This window comes from Podarcis melisellensis, assembly GCF_964234715.1.
Source record: "Podarcis melisellensis genome assembly, chromosome: 4".
Taxonomy (NCBI): Eukaryota; Metazoa; Chordata; class Lepidosauria; order Squamata; family Lacertidae; genus Podarcis; species Podarcis melisellensis.
The window spans coordinates 13226577-13247247 of record NC_138531.1 but is presented as its reverse complement, the minus strand read 5'-3'; the positions used below and the strand labels follow the sequence as shown (position 1 = coordinate 13247247).

Genomic DNA, 20671 nt, shown 5'->3' with positions numbered 1-20671 from the left:
TGTGCAAAGGCGGCATGCGCTCCTCTTCAACCAGACTTTTGAATATCCTACACCCTTTTAAATGTTATCCGTGGGAAAGGAGGGGAGTTTTAGTTTTGTTGTTTTGCTTTAATTATATTTACCTGCGTTTTACCCTGTATTTTATTCCGTGAACCGCCCTTGGATCTCCCATTTAACCCGTGACTCCAGGTGGCTGGGATCACACGTTCAATATGTCCTCAAGTTGGCTGACTGGACATTATTACACAACCACGAAGGAAATATATGAAAAGGTCAAATCTGGCAAATTATTTACTCTAATGGGGAGTGTACGTTGCAGTGAGGTCTCCTGGCACCTTTTGCAAATCTTTTTAATTCTGAAATAAAGCAGGTTAGGCAAATAGGCTAGTGGGGTTGGTTTGACTCCCTATACTGTACAATTTATTTTTTTGAAAAAGGGGAGGCATGCACAGAGAGAAGGGTGGTTGCGTCTCTGTGGAGATGGCAGTATTGAGTCAGTGGCTCATGTGCTTCTGGCTTGCACTCTTTTGTAAAGATTTGAGGAGTGAAGTTATTACCCATCTATTATTGTCGCTCGACCATTGCTTTCTTTTAGCAGATAAAGATGATCAGGTGACAGCAAAAACTGAAAGGCTTCTAGCGGGGGCAATTAGAATAAGATCTATTATCTGATTATTGATGTAAACCTGCAAAATACATTTTGTATAGTTTTTATCTCTTCAGTACAAGTTATTTTATTGCTATTGCTTAGTGGCTGATGCAAATCAAAGATTCTTCTGATTCTGACTATAAAGTAAAATACGAATATTGATTATATATTTGGTGCTTTTAGTCTTTTGATTTTGTTCTGTGAACCGCTCTGAGACCTCGGGGTATATAAATTCAATAAATAATCATCTTAATGACCATAATCATCCTGTGTATAAGACGTGTCCCGCGGCCATGACGTCACGAGCCCCTTCTGACGCCGCGTTCCCTCACCCTCTGCCCTTCTTTGGAAGTTTCCCCGCCCCCCTACCCACCCAGCAACCAATCAACAGGCTCGTCAAACACGGCCGGGTCACGCGGTTGGAGAGCTCGTTCCCTAGCAACCGCCGCCGCGCGCAGAAGTGGGGGATTCAAACGGGCGGCAGGCCGGAAGTATTCCCGTCTCTATCGGCTGGCCCCGCCCATCCCGCCGATCCGAAGGACGCTATTGGTTAGCTGCGCGGTCAATCCCGCTCCCGCCCGCCCACCCGTGAGGTTGTAGACGTGGTACGGGGATGAGAAAGCGGTGACTGAGGCGGCCGCTCCCGCCGCCGAGGGAACGACCATGGGGCTTTCTGGCTCGCCTGGGCCGCCCTGTGCTGCGGTGCGTGGCTCCCGGCGGCGCAGGCCAAGACGGTCCGGGGCGGCTTCTCCAGCGCGGCCGCCGGAGCTGGCCAGGCGGCGGCGCAGTTCCAGTTCCACGGTAAGCTGGGCGCTGCCCGGCCTGGAGGAGGATCCCGCCCAGCGCCTTTGCGCAGCGCGATCCTATGCGCGCCGAGCTCGGGATCGAGCGCAGCAGGGCCTTCGGTTGGGAGGAGACGGAGGGATGCGAGGGGCCCCGTGCCAGGGCGTTTTCTGCTGTTTGCGCCCGTTTCCAAGCGTTATGCGCCTTTGCGCAGCGCGATCCTATGCACACCGAGCTCCGGATGGAGCGCAGCAGAGCCTTCGGTTGGGAGAAGGAGGGATGTGAGGGATCACCTGCCAGGGCGTTTTCTGCTGTCTGCACCCGCTTCCACGCCTTTTTGACAAGGGTTTGCCCCGACTCCAGGGGGCTCTGAGACCCGCCCCATGCTGAAGTCTACCGCCCTTTGGCTCCCCCTGTAGCTACGGCTCTGACTGGACCTCAGCTGATCTTGCAGCCATATATATCGTCACCGATATAGGTAAGGTAAAGGATCTCTGGATGGTTAAGACCAGTCAGAGGTGACTATCGGGTGCGGCACTCATCTCGCCAGCATGAATAAACCGCTTCTGGTGCGACAGGATACCATGACGGAAACCAGAGCGCATGGAAATGCCATTTACCTTCCTCGCCACAGCGGTACCTATTTATCTACTTGCACTGGTGTGCTTTCGAACTGCTAGGTTGGCAGGAGCTGGGACAGAGCAACGGGAGCTCACTCTATCACAGGGATTCGAACCTCCAGCCTTCTGATCAGCAAGCCCAAGAGGCTCAGTGGTTTAGACCATTTAGTCCTGCATATATAAGTGACTGTAAAGGTAAAGGGAAGGGTGTGGCGCTGTAGTCTAAACCACTGAGCCTCTTGGGCTTGCCGATCAGAAGGCTGGAGGTTCAGATCCCCGCCATGGAGTGAGCTCCCGTTGCTCTCTCCCAGCTCCTGCCAACCTAGCAGTTCGAAAGCATACCAGTGCAAGTAGATAAATAGGTACCGCTGTGGCAGAGAAGGTAAATGGTGTTTCCATGCGCTCTGGTTTCCGTCACAGTGTTCCATTGTGCGAGAATCGGTTTAGTCATGACCCAGAAAGCTGTCTGTGGACAAACGCCAGCTCCCTTGGCCTAAAAGCGAGATGAGCGCCGCAACCCCATAGTTGCCTTTGACTGGGTTTAACTGTCCATGGGTCCTTTCCCTTTTTATATATCTTAGGTAAGCAATTAAATTTTGCATGCCCCACTTTTAACAAACAGCATTCGCTGTCAAAGAGGGAGGACGGTGCTGTTGCAGCAGGAGTTTCTCTCCTGTTGGAATGGCTTCTTGTTTTCCCCTTTGGAGGGTCATAGAATCGTAGGGTTGGAAGGGATCACGAAGGTCTCCTAGCCCAACCCCCTGCAATACAGAAATCTATTTGCTCAACATGGAGCTCAAACTCACAACCCTGAAATAAAGTGCTTCATGCTCTTCTACTGAGTGAGCTATCTATCCTGCAGGCAGCTGTCAAATGACAAGCATTGCCTTGCTAGTCGCATCTCCTTTCTGCTGGTTTGCAGCAGGGACAATCCAAAACATTTTTTATACCCACGTCAGAATGTCCAAAGTGCCCTTCCCCAAATAAATCTAGGTTCTACAATCCTATTTTAAGATAAATATATAGCAGCCCAATGTAGAGCATTTTTGCAGTTTGGATTTTTTTTGTGCCTTGATGTAAGCTGGAAAAATAATTGCAGGCATCTAATACAACTATTTCTTGACCTAAATATTGGTAGGAAAATGAACACTAGGCAGCAGTTTGCATTAAGAGGCGATTCTGCCATCTAGATAATATTTCTCCTTTATTTCCGTCCTTATCTGTGTAATAGACTTTGACTTCTTTTTAAATATCAAGGTGATTGTGCTCTTCTGTATGTCAGAATCAACAATGTAGCAACAGCAGTTGGAAAAGAAGCCAAGCTTCACCTCTTTCAAGCTCAGGAATGGCTAAAGCTGCAAGAAAGCTACCAGGATTACAGCTGTAAAGAGAGATTGGCCAAAGCTCAGCTGATAAGTGAGTTCGAATGGGCGGTGGGTGTCATAAATATACTGAGTCAGTTCATAGCTTATTATATGCATCAGTTGAACAATAGGTTTAGGATGAAGAAAAAACTAAGAGAAGAGTTATGGTGTTTATAAATTTGCTCATGTAAACAAAAGGCATGAAATTGTAAGCCAAGTTACCTAGACTTAACTTCCATGCCATACAAGCAGTATATATTGTGCCTGATTGCAACTTAGCCTTCATACATGCACTTTCCTGTGGTTTTTCAGCCACAATTTTCATATTGGGGGAATATACATGCAGTAGCAATGCACAGCACATTCACACAGTAATGTGTGCAGCAGTGTGTCTCGTGCAGGCACATGCAGCAGTAGGCTGAACTGTGTCATGAGCAAGCATGTGCAATAGCACATCACATAAAAATATGCACAGCAACGCATCATGTGCAAGAAGCAGCTCAGCACATGCAAAATGCACACAGCAGCATGTTGGCTGCCCTTTCCTCAATCCAGAAAGCAGCCTGCTCAAATTGTGACCACCATTTTTAATCTGAGAAGTATCAAAACTGCCATGATAATCCATCGGGGGAAAGTTTTGTAATTATTGAAAAAATGCCTTGCATCGTAAGATAAGTTCCCGGCCCATTATTCCACCAAAACCCCTCTCTCCAGGAAATCAGGAGTCTTCCTAAACAATTTTGGTTGGGATTTAGAGGGCATTGGGATTGGAAGGAGGAAACTTTTCTACCATGAACCTGTTAGAATCCAAGCTCTTACAGGTATAGACTATCCAGGCACATCCAACAGGTAGATTGTGATCTACCAGTAGATCACTGGACATCTGTGGTAGATCACTGATAGATCACTGGCTCCCCCCAAAGAAGCTCAACAAGTTTGGCTCCCCTAAAAAAGCTCAACAACTTCTTTGATCTGAACCCCCAAAAAGGAGGTAGATCACTGCCAGTCTTTAACTCTGTGAGTAGATCGTAGTCTCTTGGGAGTTGGCCACCCCTGGACTATGCTCACATTCAAGAGAAGGAAACCTATGGCCCTCCAGATAAAGCTGTCATCCCTGACCTTTGACCATTCTGACTGGGTGGGGCTGATGGGAGCTGGTTCAATAGCATCTGGAGGGCTACAGGTTTCCCATCCCTGCTTTTATGCCAAGAGCTTTAGGGCAGCAATGGGGAAGGTGCGTTCCTCCAGATGTTTTGGCCTCTATTTCCCATCAGCCACAGCTAGCATGACCAACTGTCAGCGACGGTGAGAGCTGTAGTCCAAGAACATCTGGAGGACCCCAAGTTCCTCATTGCTGGCATAATGTCTGAGTTTTTAAGATACATCGATAAGTCTGCAATCCTATATACACATACCTGGGAGCAAGTTCCTCTAAACTCAGTGGCAATTACCTCAGAGTAGATATGCATAGAATTGCATTGCACAAAGTGTCTGTTTGTTTTCTAAATATTTGCTTCTCATCTCTCTTAAACATTTTATCTCTTCAAAATACTTGTAGACTGCTCTGCTCTCTTTACAGCTGGTTTAAAACAAATTTCATCACTTAATTGTGGTTTGTCTTTGAATATCTTGAGTGTTAATATTTAGTTCATAAGTAAGCTAGCATAGAATGAGCGTGCAGTGTTGTTTAGTTTCTGGGAAAATTAAGTCATTTGTATCATCCTATCTCCCCATACGCTACCATGGTCCAATTACAGACTCATTGAAAATGAAGTCAGCAGTTCAGAATCTAAAGCTTAATATAACATTTGTGGAGCACAAATATTTAATGTACAAAATATCGAAGTTCCTCTTACAGTTATTATCAAAGAAGTGCTAATCATGCTCATTCTTAATTTTATTGATCAAAATAAAGACGTGCAAATTATATCTCAGGACAGTATAATTATATAACTGAATTGAACAGATACTAAAAACATTATTGTAGCATCATGTGTGTATTTATATGAACAAGTCTAGTTATAATTGAATCCCCCCCCCCTTTTCCTTTAGCCCAGCCTGTTCAGATTTTACCATGGACAAGTAGAGAATTGAGAATGTGGTTTGGGGCTGAAGGCATGCCACTGAATTAACATTTGAACTAGACCAAATATTATGATCACAATCTAAGCACAGCTTAGCACTTTTATATCCCATTGATTGCAGTGAGTTAGTTATGCACATGCTTAACTGCCTCCTACTGAAATTAAAAGATAACTGAAACTGCTTAACATGTGTATGCATTGAACCGTATGGTTTTTAAGGGGTACAGGCACACTAAAACATGTAACACAAATGCATCATATGGATCTGTTTTTTAAAAAGCACCTTGATGCATGTGCATCTGGCAAAAACGCCTTTTGCATTCCTTAGCCATAGCTAACCTGAAAAGTTTCTTGTTTTCCAGCCTTGTTTTATGTCCTGTAAGCCAAAGCTTTCTGAGTTTATTCAAGTCTGGTTCCTTTTGCAGTGCACCTGAACAGCACAGAACAAAATTTGACTGTGTCCCAGATTCCATATCCTGACACATGGTATGTGTTTTATGTTGACAAGTTTACCTGTGCGGTGAATTATGAGGACTCTGAATCCGAGGAAGTTCAATTTGAAATGGTGTTACTAAATCCAGATGCGGAAGGGAATCCTTTAGATCACTTTAGCGCAGGGGAATCAGGTAAGATGTTTCTTCTGGACTTTGGAGGAAATTGGTTGGGGAAGTGACAGGCAAAAATAACCCATTAAATTGTATACATATATTAGATGTTGCTATCCAGTTATCTATAGGATGAGGGAAACATACTTGCTTGGAAAAAGTATAGGATTAGTCATATAACAATGACTTTGAAGTGTCTGATAACTTTAATTTGCCCGAATAGATTAGTGTTCACCCACTTTTTTTTACCTTTTTTCTACAATCCAGGACAATTACCCAAAGTATCTACTTAGTTCCATTTTTGGTGCATTCTAATTGTGATGTCTCAGAAGATACAGTAACATATTAATAGAATCAACCACTTCAATTTTATTATTACATAATTAACATTAGTTGCTAATATATATATGGCACTTTAGTTCTGACTGCAAACACAGCTTTAAAGAAAGTTCTTTGGGGTTCATTGAATGGGCTAAGAATTTACAATGTAACAGAGATAAATGACTACTTCTTACACAGGAAAAAAAATCCACACAAGTATAAAAGGAAAATAAAATATTGAGAAATTCAGGGACCAGGTTTCTTTAATTCATCTTCATGTTACACACCATAGAACACGAACATCATTCATTCAAAACTGAAAATAAGTGCATTGTGGTCTGGCTATGCCTTTTAAATGTTGCAGCAATGACATCTAGTGGTAAGATGAATGTTTCACACATCTGTTGCACGGCCTCTCAAATGTTGGCATAGTAAAATCTCGGTGAGTCAATTGTGTCCGCAAGTCTGAAGCAAAAGGGGAAGCTTCTTTGTTCTGTATGAAAAAGTGGTGTTTGGAGCATGTCCAGCATTATATTTGAACAGAAATGTATGTCTGCCAACAGACACCTGAGAACCTCCTCTTCAAACGCTGCAATCGCTATGAATATATGCAGCAAACTTGCTGCAAACATCTCTTTTTGGTATTGTGAGGAAAAATAGAGATATGAGTGCATGGGAAGCACTTTTTATAGTGCCAACCTCCACATGTTTACGCAGAAGTAAATCCCATTAATTCAGTGACGCTTTCAAGCTAGGGTTCGGAGAATCACACCCTTGGGAAGCAATAATATTTTGTGTGTGAAGCGTGGCATTGATGCCCATTCACAATGGATGTGGCATTAGCCTGGGAGTGCCTGACATGCATATACTACTATCCTGGCGTTTACTATACTTCTGTGTGTGCTGTGCTTGAAACATTTCAGTCACTCGGTGTTTGTCAACTGCTTTAGCAAAAGACATTACAACAGCAACAAAGAGGTCTTCGTATAAACAGATTTGTTGAGTTGAGAGCACTGTTCACAAATGCCATATCCTCAAGGCAAACGTATAATGTTTGTATTGCAAAGTCAGCTCTATTCCATGACTGCAAAGAGAAGCTACATTTACCCAAAGGCTAGATTCTTGTCACTAAGCACAGTAAGTTTCAGACACTTCTTACAAGGCGCATTTGTTTGCATATATACTTAGTAATTTCAACAGAGACGGTTGCCGGCTTAGTAAAAATAAAGTAGGCTGCAAATTATTTGTTATTACACAGAAACAAGAAAATTCAATATCTGTCCCCAAGGTTTGTAAGCAATATTCCATTGTACCAGCATCACACTGGAAATATTGGTGTTATAGTTAACAGTTATTTTAAAACCTATTAAGTTATTTTGGTGAAGGAACACAATATTCTTTGGTCACATCTTAATTGGTTCTTTGAAATAAATTGGTTGCAATGCCCTTGAAAGGTAGCACACGACAACATAGGTTAAGGCATATCAGCAGAAATGTATTGCATTATCTTTTAGATGCAGCCTATGCTGGGACCTGGGACAGGTAACAAACATAATTAATGACAAGATTCCAGCATTTCCAGTGTTGTTATGCTGGTATTGTGAGTATATATGCGAGCACAGTACTTGCAATCTGCTGGGGCAGTTTCTTGCTTCTATTTATTAATAGAAAAAAAATTTCCAGCCTTTTTTAAAACTGAGCTAGCAATTGTCTCTGTTGAAATTACTCAGTATATAGGCCTGTATTAATAATAACCCTGCTTTGGCCTGTTCAACCACTTCTTTGGCCTGTTCAATAGGCTCATCTTTGCGCACCAGAGATGAGTCGTTTTCTGTAGTACCCTTACTGGGTGAAACCCTTTTGAGTTTCCCTTTGAGACTTCTGTTCTTAATTTAAATTTTATCTGGTCAGGTTGCTACTGTGTTTTGTCATTATTTTAGCTCTGGTATTATTTTTTTTATTTTTTTAAGGATTGGACATTAAATATCTAAGTAAAGAAATGTTATGTAAGGTATTTCTTCTCTTTGCAGGCCTCCATGAGTTCTTCTTCCTGCTTGTTCTGGCATACTTCGTCGCTGCTTGCATATACGCTCAGACATTGTGGCAGACGATTAAAAAAGCAGGGCCTATGCACACTGTGTTAAAAGTTCTGTCGACTGTTCTGCTCTTGCAAGCCGCTTCCGCTTTTGCTAACTACCTACATTTTTCAAGGTAAATTTAAACCCTCCGCCTTTGGGCATACGAAGCTGCCATACCGAGTAACATCATTGGTCTTCCATGTCTAGTGCTGTCTGTGTCAGGGATGGGGAACTTGTGGCTCTCCAGATGTTGTTTGACAGTGATCACCCCTGATCATTGGGGATTCTGCCTGGAGCAAATGCAGGGTGGAGTCCAACATCTGGAGGGCTACAGGTCTTCCATCCCTGGTCTTGCTTTGGTAGTGACTTTCCCAGGTTTCAAGAAGGAATTTACATTGTCAAATTGGCCCAAATTTCTTTTATTTCGAGAATTTCTGCTTCAGTGGCAGCTCTTGAGGCAGTTTGCTGTGGGTCTCGATTACACCGTGTATCTGTGCTTGATCTTTTTTTATAATAAATTTTTATTAGTTTTCAATACAATCATACAATTTTATCCAAATTTTAATTGATTTTAACAAAGTACAAATTTTGGTCTTCCTTCAGCTTCTCTGGTAATCATTCATTTTTACCCTTCAATACACATTCCTTTAATTGCATTGCCATTTGTCTTCCCTCCCTTTTCTATTTTCTTTCAACAATACCTCTTTAAAATTTTACAGTGCTTCTGGAAACCCCACTAGCGTTGTTTGCTCCTCACATATATTTTTCAGATAATCTACAAATTTTCCCCAATCTTCGATGAACTTTTGGTTTCGGACATATCTTATTTTCCCAGTCAGTTTGTCCAGTTCCGCATCGTCAGTGAATTTCATTCTCCATTCTTGAATTGACTGTATTTCCTCTTGTTTCCATTTCTGGGCCAATAGAATTCTTGCTGCCCTAACTGCATACTGGAAAAGTTTACAGTCTTTTCTTCTTATTTCTTTACCTGTAATCCCTAAAAGAAAGGCTTCTGGTTTCTTAACAAAAGTGTATTTTAACATCTTTTTCAATTCATTATAAATTGCTCCCCAGAAACTCTTTACTTTCTTACATTCCCACCACGTATGGTGGAATGTATCTGTGCTTGATCTTGGAGCTCCAGCCGCTCCCTCCAAAGCTTTGGGAGCTCCTATAGAGCGTCCTTTAACACTGCTGGACCCTTCAGAATTCAAACTTTTCCTTTCGACTTTTTTGCTCCCTTCCCATTTCCTCACAGCAATCAAGCCGCTCAGTGTAAGTGGCCTCCATCGTCCTCCATTGCCTGCAGTTGACCCAGACGTCATTCCTACCCATGTTCCTTTGTTCCCTTCAGATTGAATCTGAAATGTTCTTTCTGCAAATCACCACACAAGGGTGGTAGAGCAAAATGCAGGGTGCTGGTCTGCCCCAGCACGGGAACAGCAGGTTTTGAACTCTCAGGCACACTGATACAATTACCTGAACAACTCTGCAAAGGTAGGCTACATGTATCTTAGGGCAGCTCCCTGCTTTGCTCAATAAATGTTTTTGCTACATATACTGCAATACAGTGGTACCTCGAGTTAAGAACTTAATTCGTTCTGGAGGTCCGTGCTTAACCTGAAACTGTTCTTAACCTGAAGCACCACTTTAGCTAATGGGGCCTCCTGCTGCCGCCGCGCCACCGGAGCACGATTTCTGTTCTCATCCTGAAGCTAAGTTCTTAACCCGAGGTACTATTTCTGGGTTAGCGGAGTCTGTAACCTGAAACGTCTGTAGCCCGAGGTACCACAGTATTACACTGCTGTTTCCTAGAACAGCATAAAAGATGTACAAACGTGTACCTTAAGTACCTCAGGTTACATACGCTTCAGGTTACACACTCCGTTAACCTAGAAATAGTGCTTCATGTTAAGAACTTTGCTTCAGGATGAGAACAGAAATCGTGCTCCGGCGACGCGGCAGCAGCAGGAGGCCCCATTAGCTAAAGTGGTGCTTCAGGTTAAGAACAGTTTCTGGTTAAGTACAGACCTCCGAAACGAATTAAGTACTTAACCTGAGGTACCACTGTAAATGTATGTTGGAACCCTGAATCTCCAAAGTCTCCATATGCATTCACAGGTGTGAATGTTTCCCACACTTTATGTAATACATATTTGCTGCAGGAAACACTGGTGTGTGGGTGTGTAGGAAACACATCTATCTCCTAATATTTACACCATCCCCAATAGATCATCATTGTTCTCTGTACAAAAGAGTGAGATAGGAAATAACCATTTAGCAGAGCTCATTTAGGTTTTGTAGTAGGGAATACAATTCAGTGCTGAAAACAGGTGAAGAAACAAACTTGTCACTTTCCACTATAAAGCCTAAATATGCTGTTCTAAAGGTTAATTTTATTTTCTTGTAATTAAACATGTATGCTTCAGCTTCCTTTCAACTCAGATGTATTGATCAATTGTCGTTATTGTTGGTTCCTCTAGATTTGCTGCATTTAAACTTAACTGAGGCCTACCACTCTGGAGGGGACGCGGGTGGCGCTGTGGGTTAAACCACAGAAACTAGGGCTTGCTGATCAGAAGGTCGGCGGTTCGAATCCCCACGATGGGATGAGCTCCCGTTGCTCGGTCCCTGCTCCTGCTAACCTAGCAGTTTGAAAGCACGTCAAAGTGCAAGTAGGCAAATAGGTACAGCTCTGGCGGGAAGGTAAACGGTGTTTCCGTGCACTGCTCTGGTTCGCCAGAAGCGGCTTAGTCATGCTGGCCACATGACCCAGAAGCTGTACGCCGGCTCCCTCGGCCAATAAAGTGAGATGAGCGCCGCAACTCCAGAGCCGGCCACGACTGGACCTAACGGTCAGGGGTCCCTTTACCTTTTTACCACTCCACTTTTTACACTCTCTCTCTATATATATATGTGTATTGCTCTTTTGCCCTCCAATTAAAAAAACACTTTAAAAAGTAAGTAAATAAAAGCTTTTAGGTTTTTGAAAGTCCTCTTCTGCTGCACTTTCACAAAAAACAATCGCCAGCTTTTCAGTGTTCTGCAGGCAACGTTTTGGACAGCTCCACTTATTGCAAAACTTGTGGACCTAAAGAAAAATAGGAAATACAGTGCAGAGAAAGGACATTATGTGCAGCAGCTAATCCAACTCAGGGAGGTATTGGCATTGCATTTTGGGAGGCAGGAGACCTCCAAATCAATCCAATTTGCATGCCACTGCGCACCGCTAGTGTAGCCTCTTCTGTTAAGAAGTCAAATCTGCTTCACAGAAATTCATATGAGAAAAGCAGAATTCTGGAGCTTCTGTGCGGAATGCAAAATAGTTATATGCTAGTAGATTTGCCCATTTCCTTTATCATTTACAAGCTGGAGGCAAACCCAGCTGATTTTCATGTTATGTATTCTTAAAGCTTTTACAAAGTTATTTTCCTTTTTTTTTAATATCCAAAAATAATATTAGTGGTGGTTGTGTTTTGCAATTAGTTTATGCTTTTATGATGCATATTTCTTTAGTATAGGCTAATTTATCAAGCTGGTTTTCCTTTTTAGTTACTCTAAAAATGGAGTAGGAGCCCCTTTTATGGGAAGCCTTGCAGAGCGTAAGTACATCTTGCTTTCTTTGAGCTGGTCACAAATGAGGACGTTGGTTTTAGGGAAACACGTTATCTGGATGTTAATATATCTTGTATAACATGAAATGCTGAGTCTGTTGGGAAGTCAGAGTGGTTTAAAATATTAGATAAAAAATTTAAGCCACACCTAGAAAACTGTCTTTGCACAGAGTTGCAATTCCCGGCTGCGTCTGAAGGAGCCCCTGCAGCAAATAGAGCTCTTTACCCTTATTTATTAAAAATAGTTACGCTTTTTAGAACAGTGTTAGAGTCCACTCAAGCATTCTGCTCAAAACTAAGCCCCATGAAATCAGTAAAACTTCATTCATATAAGTCAATATAGGATTGCAGCTTAACTACAAGTTAAATCGCTTCAGCTAAACAAATTTCATTTCCCCCCTTAGGGTGTTCCAGGCAGACAGTTTCTTGTGCAAATATTCCTGTAAAGACGTGGCACAGGTTAGATCCCACTCTATGATTTGCCACTGCTCCTTTCCTCACTTCCAGTTTCTTTCTCTTGCTTCCTCACAAAAGAGGTGTGCATTTTCCCCAGACGTTGTAGACTCAAGTCTCCATACGCCTTCGCTGAATTTCTTGCAGCAAAAGCTAAACCTGACAGCTTTACTATTTCAAGATATGCCAACACGACTCCACCCTTACATGTCCTGATTTTAATTTAATTTAATTTTTCTTGTAGCATATTGCGTAGAATCTATTGGGTACAATTATTACAATACTGTGCAGTTTCCTGGGGCTCTTGTACTTCCAGGAGGACTGTGCAGTGTTAATTGGAGCAGCCAATGCTTTTGTTGTGGCAAAACTTACTTAATTGCAAACCAGTGTATCTCCTGCCAGTGTCAGGGGAAAAAACACATTTCTGTCCCTAGCTATTGCAACTGTTGACCCTCAGTGTACAAAAGGTGACTGTGTTGCTGTTGTGTGGCAAATACAGTGGTACCTTGGTTCTCAAACTTAATCCGTTCTGAAAATCTGTTCCAAAACCAAAGCATTCCAAAACCAATGGATAAGGCACACTTATCCATAGAAAGTAATGCAAAACGGATAAGTCCGTTCCAGACTTTTAAAAGCAACCCCTAAAACAGCAATTTATCATGAATTTTACTATCTAACAAGACCATTGATCCATAAAATGAAAGCAATAATCAAGTTACTGTACTATTTATTAAATAAGACAGTATTGTAGATGATAAAAATTAAAATTATTATTTTTTTCTTACCTGCACTGATGATAGTAATTGTTTGGATGGGGGGCTTTTATCCATTTTCTCAGTCGCACAACCAATCAGTCAGTAGCTGAACAGGGTTCCACACAGTCACAAAAAAACAAATGAACTGAAAAAGCCTGAAAAACAAAAACGCAAAATAAATGGCAGAAACAAAAGCGCCAAACTTAATCTGTTCCGAAAGCCCGTTTGACTTCTGAAATGTTCAAAAACCAAGGCACAGCTTCTGATTGGTGCAGGTTCTCCAGAAACAACCCCATCGGATGTTCGGCTTCTGAAAAACGTTCGAAAACCGGAACACTTACTTCTGGGTTTTCAGCATTTGGGAACCCAAGGCGTTTGAGAACCAAGGTACCACTGTACTGGATGCATCTGGTGACGTAGACTTTTTTTTAAAAAAAAAAGATGCTTTTCTGGACACATACAGAACAGCTCTGGATAGATGACGTGTACATACTCTCAAGAGGGAGGGGAAAAACATTAGCATGAAATCATGGTCCTCCTTCATTTTGTCCCCTCTCATTTCAGAAATATTTTTATGGCATTTTCCTTCTTCCTTGTGCGTTCCGTATATCTGATTCTGGTTTAAGCGTTCCAAAAATAGATTAAAAGCCATGCAAGGCTGTCCCTGCAAACTGTTCATGCTGTGGTTGCAGTGACAGCCACAGTAAAGCTCTGGACCAGCCTTCGCTAACATCATGGCCAGTTGTTGGGGGTGATGAAGATGTTGGGTCCCAAGGTTGGGGAAGTCTGGTCCAGATTATGAAAATTGCATTCTTCCACTAGAGGACATTGCGTACAGCAGAGGCTCTAAATATTGAGGAAAAAGCCAGTGTATACAAGAAACTTCGTATTGGAACACCAATGGACAAAATTTAAACGAATTTGTACACTGCAAGAGTGCTGGTCAGTATGCATACTATTTATCTAGGCTAGATTATCCCGCTAGTTATATTGAAGTGTTTACAACAGTGTTAATTGACCTCTTATGTATGTTTTGCAGAAGTACAGCCTTACAAGAGGCCATTTTATACAGCGGTTTTTCTTGGTGACGTAATTCAGACAATTCAATTATATTAATGTTCTTCCCCTTAGTGTGCGACATAATCTCTCAGGTGCAGATGCTCTATCTACTGCTCAGTTTGTGCATGGGATGGACAATAGGGAGAATGAAGAAATCTCAGAGTAAACCTCTCCAGTGGGATTCCACTCCAACATCCACAGCCATTGCAATAGCTGTCGTGGTAACACAGGTCTGTTTTCATGCTGGGTGTTTGATTTACTGTGGAAGTGCTTTGTGGGGTAATTAAGAAACATTAATAAGCATATGATGTGATAATGGTCCTGCATGAAGAGAAGAGGCTGTCTATACTAATGTTCCTTTGGGAATGTTGTGAAAGGGTCTCCAACCCGAAAGACTGCAAATGCTGCTGTTGATGGTAGTGATACAGATGATTGAAAAACTCTTCAGAAGAGCTCTTGCAGGCTGACAGAGGATTTAATGTAATACCTAGCTCCCGAAAAAGTAGCAGCCCCGAGTACCTGGTTGTACATTTTATAAATCCTCACTGATGGCTAAGTATTTCCAGGGTCACTCAAAGTCTCTCCTTTAGCTACACTGATATACTGCATCAGCCCAAAGTGTGAAATGGGAAGTCCCTCGTTCAAATCTGCTCTTAATCAGGAACTTCCTTTGCTGTCTTAAGCCAGGGGAAGCCAGCCTGCCCCCCTCACCCACCCAAATGTTGTTGGACTAAAATCCTTATCAGCTCCTGACCACATGGCAAATGGTCAGAGATGGTGGAATTTGTAGCCCAGTGTCTAGAGGGCATCATGTTTGCCGCCGCTGCCACAGGCAAACTGTTTTTCTCTTCATACCAGCATTGGCGTAAAGGTAAAGGGACCCCTGACCATTAGGTCCAGTCGTGGCCGACTCTGGGGTTGCGGCGCTCATCTTGCTTTATTGACCGAGGGAGCCGGCGTACAGCTTCCAGGTCATGTGGCCAGCATGACTAAGCCACTTCTGGCAAACCAGAGCAGTGCACGGAAACGCCGTTTACCTTCCCGCCAGAGCGGTACCTATTTATCTACTTGCACTTTGATGTGCTTTCGAACTGCTAGGTTGGCAGGAGCAGGGACCGAGCAACAGGAGCTCACCCCGTCGCGGGGATTCGAACCGCTGAACTTCCGATTGGCAAGTCGTAGGCTCCGTGGTTTAACCCACAGCGCCACTCGCATTGGCTTACTAGTTGCCAAAGTACAATGGACCCTCCGGATATGAATTAAATTTGTTTCAGGGGTCCGTCCGCAACCCAAAAAGTCTGTAGGCAGAGGCGCCGCTTCTGCGCATGACGAAACCCAGAAGTATAGACTTCCGGGTTTGCTGCGTTCGTAACCCGAAAGTTGCATATCCAGAGCGGTATGTAACTAGAGGGTCCACTGTAATTGATCTGTCGCCGTCCCCCACCCCCCCAGCAACTCTACCAAATTCAAATAAAGATTTGGTAACTATTTTGTCCAGCTCATCACTAGAAAGGAAAAGGCCAATGTTCTCAAAAGCTGTGAGGAAAATTTCACATGTGAATGTTACATGCCTTTTGGGGGGTGAGGGGAAGGTATGCAATGTTCCAACTGATCAGTTATCTAAAGATTCCATGAGAGCCTATAGACGGGATTCTTTTCTTTCTCATTTTTGGCAAAATATACTTCTTGGACTATTGTCTAGAGCAGTGGTGAACAAACTCTTTTCTGTCAAGGGCTTCATACCCTTAGGGTAATCTGTGGGAGACTGCATATTGGCACCAAAGGTGGATGGCACTGCTTCTCTTTTCTTTCTCTTTTTACCACTCCGTTCTCTCCCTTTAACTCCCTAGTTTCCCCTTATTACCTGTATGAACTCAGGGTGCCACGGGATTAGGCCTTGATTTATCCACCCTAGTCTAGAGAATGAAGAGACATGTCTCCAAGCATTCATTCATTCATTCATTCATTCATTGGCCCTCTGTGCTTCATATATCGATGGGCATTCAGCAGAAAAAAGCAGTTTTCACCTCTCAGCCATATGCCTTTGCGAACCCCATTACAACATGTGGCCCTGAGCTGGTATCTGTATTATATGCACATCAGCCATGATAAGTGTTCTCTGCCATTTAGTTTTTATTGTGATCTCTCTCTCTCTCTCTCTCTCTCTCTCTCTCTCTCTCTCTCTCTCTCACACACACACTCACACACACACACACACACACACACACAGGTACCATATTTTTCCATCTTATAGATGCCCCCATGTATAAGATGCCCCCTATTTTTATATTATTTTTTAGGGGAAAAAAGCCTAGTCTTATACAGGGGAAAATACGGAATATTGAAAGATTATATTACTTTTTAAACAAACAAGCTAAATGGGCCACAGGTGAAAGGTTTCCTTCTCCGACATACTTCTAATTATTTCTAAACCAATGCTTGTTTATTTCTTCTCCCAAGGCTAAAAAGCCCATTCACAGAGTTCTCTTGGCAAGTGCCTGTCACACCTCATAGAAGCCTGCATGGTGCTGTCAACAGATGGAATTTGCCACTGAATTGAGACCCTATAATTGAGGCAAAATTATCCACATCAGTCCCAAACAGAGCGCTTGAACTTTTGTCCACCCCTGACCACCTCACATCCTAAAAAGATTGTATTAAAAAAAAAACAATTGCTGACTAGAATCTCAGTTTTATTGAAGAGGCCTTCAGCGAATTGTACTCTTTCTGTTCCTCCTTCCCCTCTCTCCACTGCCCAGACTAACAATGTGGGGCCATCATATTTTGTTTTTATACTGTACAAAGTTATATGAAGAAAGATCCATCTGACACTATCTTCTAATTGTGTTCCTTGTTCTTTTGCAGGGCATTTTGCTAATTTGGGAACAGTTTGAGGATACAAATCATCACAGCTACCACTCACACCAAAGTTTAGCAGGCGGGCTTCTCATTGGCTTGAGAATTTGCCTAGCTCTGTCGCTCGGCTGCGGACTTTACCAGATCATCCGAACTGAGAGAAGTACACTGAAAAGAGAATTCTATATCACTTTCACAAAGGTATGTGCATCATATAGAAACTCAGTGTATTCTTCCAGAGCGCTATTGAATGCAGTGACTAGTTTGGAGGAAAATAAAACAGAGCAATCTCATATGTACTTACAAATGTTTCTTGTGCTTAATGGAGCTTATTTACAAGTTATTGTATACAGGATTGTAGTCTGAGGCTACAATCCTATGCACTTACTTGGAAGTAAACCCCATGGAACACAGTGAGACTTCACTTCTGAGTACATACATACATAGGGTTTGGTTAAGCAAGGTATGATGTTACACATCAAGACTCTCATAATGTTCTATGGCTTGATGCAAAAGAGCACTTGGTAATTTACAGAACGTATTTTAATGTGTGAAATGAAAATGAAAATATGTAACTAGAGATCCATTAATGGACAGAGTGACTTTTAGTACTGACATGATGATGATGATGATGCTGATAACTTTCCTAAACAGGGCTGCCTTTAAGTGTCTTCTAAAAGTCAGATACAGTGGTACCTCAGGTTAAGTACTTAATTCGTTCCGGAGGTCTGTACTTAACCTGAAACTGTTCTTAACCTGAAGCACCACTTTAGCTAATGGGGCCTCCTGCTGCTGCCGCACCACCAGAGCCTGATTTCTGTTCTCATCCTGAAGCAAAGTTCTTAACCTGAAACACTATTTCTGGGTTAGCAGAGTCTGTAACCTGAAGCGTTTGTAACCTGAGGTACCACTGTAGTTGTTTATGTCCTTGACATCTGATGGAAGGGCGTTCCACAGGGTGGGCACCACTACTAATAAGGCCCTCTGCCTGGTTCCCTGTAACCTCACTTCTCGCAGTGAGGGAACCGCCAGAAGGCCCTCGGAGAAGAACCTCAGTGTCCGGGCTGAATGATGGAGATGCTCCTTAGCTGATAGTGGTCTTCCTTCTTCTTTCAGGGCTGTCTTCTTTGGTTTTTGTGTCACCCAAGTCTTGTATCCATATCTCTAATGTTAAGAGATTACCAGCGAGAGAAGGTAGGTAGATACAGCATAATAAAACTTGAGTCAGTTACCAAATGAAGGCTTAATTGTATGCAAGACTTTGGATTGTTAAACTTTGATAAGTAATGGGAATTTATGAATCTATTCCCCCCCCCCCGTAGCCCCCTTCAATCATTCCACATGAAGGAGCAACATGTATAGAGGGGGGTTGTGGGACCCCTTCCATTCCCCCAGAACATCAAGTTCCCCTGGCCCCACCCGTCATGTATTAGTGTGGATGCTTGAGGCAGGGAAATCTGAGCATGTAGACTTCCTCATATCTTAATTGTGTAAGTTCCAGGAAAGCCTGCAAAACGTGAATGGCGGGGCCAGAGGGAACTGCACAGTCCCTTCCTACCTGTGTTGCCCCTTCATGTGCGTAATGTATGCAGGCAGCTTTAGAACTGTAATGTTAAGAGATCCCATGAAAAACTACATAAAATTGTGTTTTAAGAGATCTGGCGATTCTCAAGGTGAACTTCTAAACGTGAATTCCTGGGTAGGTCCAGTAAATTTCAGGTGAATATTCTGTTCTTCCTACAAAGCTCTCTCCTTTGTTCTCTTTTCCTTTCATATTTTAGGTCATTACCGTAGGCGTCATCCTCTGCCAGTTGTTCTCCATGGTGCTCCTGTACCGACTCTTTGTTTCCCATAGTCTGTACTGGGAAGTCTCCTCCCTCTCTTCAGTAACACTGCCACTTACTGTAGCATCTGGACATAAAAGTCGGCATCATTTCTGAGATGCATCTGGGAGATCCGTTGACAAATGTGCAATAAAGACTTGGAAATGTGCAGCTATTTTCAGCAGTGAATCCACCACAGAGGATCTTTGGGAGAAACGAAACAATCAAAATACAGAATTACACTGCTGCAGGAGCTGAACGAGTGCAGGTATGAGGCAGATTTTCTCAAAAATTGTGACAAAGCACCTTGGATGAAGTCAAAGAAAATTCTTAACCTCGGTGTTTTCATTTAAAAACTGCCTCATCTTATGTTGGAACTAGATCCAAATTGTCATAACTACAAGCATAAATGGATCACATAGACCACTTTTGGAATTAAAATAATATATTGGTTTAAAGTTGCTTTGAAACAGTGCAAATTGTGCAGAAGTTTAAAAGGACTTGAAAATTGTAATAGGTCCAGGAAACCAGTGTAAAATGTTTACAGCAAACTGTAGCACTTGTTATTTGTGTTTTTGAAAATGAAAAGAAAAAAACACTTCCTTGCCTTGAGATTTGGATGTAGTTCAGATTTCAGCTTGATTACCAATTGCTTTTTACACACCATGTTTGTGACAAATGTTACAAGAGCATAAGGGTGATGGACAAACTTGAGTTTTGCTTTTTAAAAAACAAAAACTTGGCATTGTTAAGGTTATAAAAACAGCAGGCTAGCATCTCCTAAACTTGGGGGGGGGAATATGTGATGCAGCACTAGAATTTTAATCCTGATATAATTCATTACTCTTACATTGAGGATTCAATCATAATTAAGCCATATTCACAGATTAAATTAACAGAAGCATTTCAAATAAATGTTAGTTTCAGTCATCAACTACCCATGAATTCCTGCCCAAGGATACTTAATCAGGATTAAATTTTCTATGAATAATTGAAAAACAAAATACTCACTGGATTTGTTATAATCCATGTTGGCAGTGGGTTCTAAGTAGTTGCCATCTCCCACCCATTGTAGTAGAAGCACACTTTGAAATGATTCCTAGCATTCAGACTGCCATTGTAAATATATACTCTTGTTGAAGTGCCTATTTATTGCTCAAGATTGAAATAATTTGAATGAGTTTTGCTATATAAAATAAACATTCCTGTTAAGTAATTTCTGTGCTGTTGTGTGCTATTAAATCATGCTTGTAAACTGGTGTCTCGGAGGAAATGTGAAGCTAGTTTTATAATACGCTTCAGGTTTTTTTCTGAGTTCCAGACACAAGGCTGTGTTTGTACCATCATCAGAAGCCAGCCATGAAAGCTGATTGATTCATGCTTATTTACTCTTCCTACTTGCTCCAAGGCAATACTCACACTGCGTTGAGCCAACTGCCAGAAGAAAGGAGGAGAAGGCCGTACAAAACTAATGCTTCCCACTTATCCCCTTCCCCACTCTCTTTCCCCCTTCACACCAGGATTAGCAGCAGTGGGGAATACAACTATGGCAGACTTATCCTCAAAGAACTTGGTCAGGAGCGTACAGGGAGAGCGTCAGGGGAGCC

At 42.4% G+C, this 20671-nt stretch overlaps 1 protein-coding gene across 1 annotated transcript; it reads left to right on the top strand.

Annotated features, from left to right (window-relative positions):
* Positions 1–942: 942 nt before the first annotated feature.
* Positions 943–20280, top strand: GPR180 (G protein-coupled receptor 180; the record flags this gene model as incomplete). The annotated part of the gene is made up of 10 exons (XM_081909072.1): positions 943–1000; positions 1283–1450; positions 3310–3468; positions 5926–6126; positions 8457–8637; positions 12057–12106; positions 14458–14615; positions 17251–17442; positions 18358–18435; positions 19023–20280. The coding sequence occupies 10 exons, from the start codon at positions 943–945 to the stop codon at positions 19179–19181; spliced, it is 1404 nt and encodes a 467-aa protein (XP_081765198.1). The 3' UTR covers positions 19182–20280.
* Positions 20281–20671: the final 391 nt, after the last annotated feature.